The sequence below is a fragment of the Siphateles boraxobius genome, unplaced genomic scaffold (genome assembly GCF_051911475.1).
Source record: "Siphateles boraxobius isolate OS27281-9 unplaced genomic scaffold, OSU_SipBor_1 22, whole genome shotgun sequence".
In the NCBI taxonomy this organism is placed as follows: Eukaryota; Metazoa; Chordata; class Actinopteri; order Cypriniformes; family Leuciscidae; genus Siphateles; species Siphateles boraxobius.
Genome location: NW_027508833.1, coordinates 377,501 through 382,490, shown reverse-complemented (window position 1 = coordinate 382,490; position 4,990 = coordinate 377,501). Strand labels below are relative to the sequence as shown.

The following is a 4,990-nucleotide window of genomic DNA, read 5'->3' as shown; positions in this document are numbered from 1 at the left end:
GGTTCGTGGTCAAAACACAGATTGACATGAAAATATAATAATCTCACCATAAATGCATTTAATTAAATAAAATGTAATAATCTAAATGGATTTTTGGACTTGCAGACTTGGAGGAGTTCCGTTTTCGCACGCACGTGCACACACGCACGACTTGTTTTAATAGGCTACATTTATGTTGTTAATACATAACAACAAGTTTTGTTATAAGTTTTGTTTTTCACTGTAGAAAACTCAAATGTCATGATTTGCCAATGCAAGGGAGTACCGGCACCTTTCTTTTCCCACTTCAAGCACTGGTTGTGTAGATTTCTTGCACAAATCGGACGAGAAAAAATTCCAATTGCAAACATTCAATTAATATCCTCAATTCCCAAACTAATAAAAAGTGTGTTGCAGCCATCAAAATAGGCTAATATTTACAAAATGCAATTAAGTTGGTCATTGGAAATCTTTCTTTGTTCTTTTGTAAGTTAAATAAAGGTTCAAGAGAATTAACAAAGCACAGATTCTTGATTTTATTGCATTTTACAAAATCCCAACTTTTCTGGAAATGGCCGGTGTTGTGTAAGATTTCTCTCAAAATTCAAACTTCATTTATTTACCGATGTTTTCAGCACAGACACTAACATTATGGAAAATTGCAGAGCTTTTTTATAGTAAAACCAAGAATTTTCAGCCCTATAAAGAGGCCGTGGTGCTCATCCCACCATTTATTCTAGAAATGGGACAGAAAGCCTCGCAAAATCCCCTTAGTTCGAGTGCCAGAAATAAGTGTTGATCCGTCCCGGTCCTGCTCGAGTCTTTCCTCGTGTCCTGGCAGTGCTCGTGCTGCAGTGCGGTGGAAAATGGCTCCCAGGTCTCTCGGCACACATTAGATTATATCATGTGCACCTGCAGACGCCATGATGAAGCCGGTCCCGAACGCTGACGGGAAATGAGGATCAGTAATGGATGGGCTGGGTTACAGCACTCTCTTCAGCAATACTTGATTAATAATGCATTTCTGTCTGGTCTGACTGATGATCATTGAAAAGCCCATTATGAACCTTTAACATAATCCACTTTCTTTCAAACACAAGTTTTGACTGGTTCTCGAAGGATTTTGCTTTGGGATGCAGACCAAACACAACCTTGACTAACACCTTATTTTACAGTGTTCTTGTTACATATTATACATGTAATTACCATAGTAATAACAGTAAATGATGCATAATTACATGCAACTAACCCTCAACCAAACCCTAATCCTACCCTAACCCTATAGTAAATACATGTAGTTAATTATTATTACTCAGTACTTAAATATGTAATTACACTGTAACAATGACACCTTAAAATAAAGTGGAAGCCAACCTTGTTTATTATACAAAAGTACCTTAAATGTCCTTAAAATCAAACTGGAGGTTTATTAATAGTGGCATGAACTGATTGAGCCAAATATGCAATATTAATAAAATTATGAATGCACAAAGAACATGAGAAGATTTAGCAGACTATAAATATTGGGTTAATTTTGTATTAGGAACTATAGAATTTGACTGTATACATAACTTTTGGCATCAATAAAAGATATGGTTTATTTGGCTAAGCAGCTATACATAATTTTAAGGTTAGTTGTGTTTAATTATTTACATTGAACATCGATCTGGACGAACCTTTGGTCCATCAGTTGAGAACCACTGATTTAACTTGCATGCATGCCGTTAAATCTTTGGTTTGTATTCGTACTTGTATGAAACATTTTAATTGATAATTAGGGCCGGAGCACTGATGGTGTGAGGGCCATATTAGAATTGCTCTGTTTATATGCATATGTGCTTCTTTTTGAGTAACATGCACATATGAAATCTAATTAAAAACTTATTTTGATTAAGGCTTTCAAGAAATATTACAATTTTACATTTTTGAAGAAAATGCATGATAATTGTCCATGCAAAACACAGTGTCAATGATGCTATATGGTTGCTAGGGTGTTCTCAAGTAAAAATGACATTTGGAAACTCATCTGATCTCTAGATGTAGCTCATTGTCTATCTGAGGGATTTTTTTACCTGTTTTACGCACACACTCAACTTCAATAGTGCTGGAGGTTTCATCACATGACTATCAGCAGTTCCAGTGAGCACTGACTTGGTAAACAAGTCTAATAATTGAATCTCAAGGGGGGTTTGCACACTAAAAACTGACATTTTAACTAGTCAAGTCAACATTGATTTGTTCCCACAGCTGCTGAATCAATTGTCTTCAGTCACAGGACGAATCAAAGAAAGTTTAACGCATCTTGTTTACAGGAAGCAGCAGCTTAATAGTACAAAAGCAGATTTTTGTGTTTTTTTACTTGTAGTTGTGCATAATTTACTGTTATTACTATAGTAAGCACATGTAGTAACGTGACTATGCCACCTTAGAATAAAGTGTTACCAAAAACTACTTGCAGTTTCATTAATAATAATAATAATAATAATAATGAAATAAGTGTACTGATTAGAGAGTTCGCTTTCATGACTGTTTCTTAAGTTCACTTTTAAAAGTTTTACTTTAATGTACATTTAAAATCATTGTGTTTTAATAATCTTTTGTCATGCTTTAAAGAAGTACACTTATTTTGATGTGCTCACTTTAATACTAAAGCACATGTAGTATTTTTCAAAATTACATTTAAAGGTTTCAAATTGCAACTTCATTACAAGCATGCAATTGTAACTATATTTAAATAGATGACATACAAGTTTTAATAGAAATTACATAAAGGTTACTGTTTCAGGCGTTTATGGCAAAGTAATATATACTTTTAAGACAATTAAAGTAATTCTGAAATTGCATAAAGATGTTCTGAAATATGTCAAAAAGCACTTTTCAATATAAATTTAAACTATAATACATTTTCATTTAATTGCAAATAACATGCAATTAAGTGTCCGAAAACATTACATTCATTTCACACTAAAGCATATAATATTCCCATAATATGATTTCTAAAAGGATCCTTTTACAGTGATGCTTTTTCTCAAGGGAACTGGTTTAAACACACTAAAAACATCCTAGCAGCCGCAGAGCAACATCTTATGGTTAGTTTAGTGCAGGTGTTTTCCAGAAGATGCGCAGTATAAATGTGGTTTGGTGTCCCAGTTGCACAGATATTTTCCAGCATGTGCTGTAACAGGTCATCGAGCTGCCGCTGAAAATAGAGCAGGATTGTGTAATCCCTGCTTTTGACTCCAGAACTGTAAAGCAATCGATAAGCCTTGACTGTATGAGAGGAAGAAGCTCTACTAAACATGCATAGATCAATAGATGAGACTCTGAACAAGCACAAGTGTTAGAGACCAATGATAAATGGACAAATGGGACTTTGTGTGCGGGTCACTATACGAGGCCAGAAGACACTAGACACCGAAAATGAGTTGTTGTTTTTGACCTGAATTCAACCAATAAATTCTCTATTATGAATATGAATCGTGCATACACACTAGTCCTGGTCTAATCTGCACAAAGGCTAACAAAACACATTGATTTTAATATCTGATTACAGGTTAATCCAGGATTAAACCGTGTGCTCACCTTGACTAAATGGTCATTTGATTATGAGTGTTATAATCTAGTCAAAGTGATTGATGTGCTGCCCAGTTTTGCTCAACAGAAGTGCATGTGAACTCCTCATCCAATCTATAACGAAGGAAATGAGTGTTTGTACCTTTACAAGGGAGTTTATTTACCATTAGGGGGATGTATTGTACACCTATGGTACATTATTTGCTGTAAAAATGATCGAGTGATGCGAAATGTTTCCATATATAACATGTATGTAAATTACTAAACAGTACAGTTACATGGATATTATTTGCACATACCTGAGCATCGACACAGGTTCCTCTAAACATACGAATCCTGATTAACTGGTTAACAGGTAATTCATGCAAGCTTTTAGTGTTGTTATTTTAAAAGCTTGAACCCTTCCCGACCCCATACACATGGCTGTTCAAATCAAGGCATTGCGCGCAATGGACAGTCTCCGGTTCGGATGAATGATTTCTATACAAATGAATGACAGGCCAGCCGGTGATTTTTGGACTATACGCTCCGAGGATATAAAGTTAAAGCCCATCACACTGCAAACGTCCACCAAGGAGATGCCGAGTATTAAGGCGAAACTTAAAAGACAGATTATATATTCGTATTTAGCCTCTGCTATATGCGTTTGTGTCCGAGAGTCCAGCGTCCTCCTGTCCAACATCTCAAGTCTCTCTCAAGGCTTCTCTTAGTTCTTTCTGTGCTTGTTATCCGTGTCAGACACTAACTGAGTTTGTGTTCGCCCTCGAAGACCGTCCTCGTCCCTGCGCGCGTCCCGGTGCGCGTCTCCACCGGTGAGGGTCTGGTGGTGATCTCTCCGGGAAGACTGTGTTTCTGCAGCGTTTGAGCTCTCTGTGGGCATGGTGTATCTGTAGAAATCCCCAGACTGGGACTGCGCACTTTTGGAAAGCGACCTTGCTGTCCGGTTGGAGCCGGTGCTGTTTAAATGGACCGGATCCACGAACGCGCTGCTGTTGCTTTGCGTCCAGTTGCTGATCGCGGATATGTTGCTGTTGCTGTTAATGGATGTAGAGTTGGGTTTTGTACTATTGCTCGTGCTTTCGGCGGGTTTCCATATGAGACTGTAGTAAATGGCCAGGATGATCGCAGCCAGAGACACGGATAAAACATAAGCGAACACGGTGGCCAGTCTTACCCACTTCTTATTGGTTTTTGCAGCCATCTTTGCCTTCTTGTCGCCCGTGTAAGTGGCAGGTTTGCCCCTCTCCATGTTGGGCATGTAGTCTCTGTCCCGATTGACCCGGTTTTTTCCTAGATGCTCCACGATCCCGTCCGTCTTGAAGGATTTTAATGATCAGACCCTTTAGAACCCGTCAGTTGCGGTTAAATCGATTGAGTTTCGTCCATGGCTCTTGAAATGTCTCAGAAATCCATCAGGATCATGTTGCTCCTCATGTGG

General features: G+C 37.8%; 1 protein-coding gene across 1 annotated transcript in view; it reads right to left on the bottom strand.

Moving 5' to 3' along the window:
* Positions 1 to 491: 491 nt before the first annotated feature.
* Positions 492 to 4,990, bottom strand: part of LOC143746478 (uncharacterized) — a 4,709-nt gene continuing 210 nt past the window's right edge. Inside the window, exon 1 of the mRNA XM_077238286.1 lies at positions 492 to 4,990. This exon is cut by the window's right edge and continues 210 nt beyond it. Coding sequence (XP_077094401.1) covers positions 4,259 to 4,810 — 552 coding nt within the window. The 5' untranslated portion in view covers positions 4,811 to 4,990 and the 3' untranslated portion in view covers positions 492 to 4,258.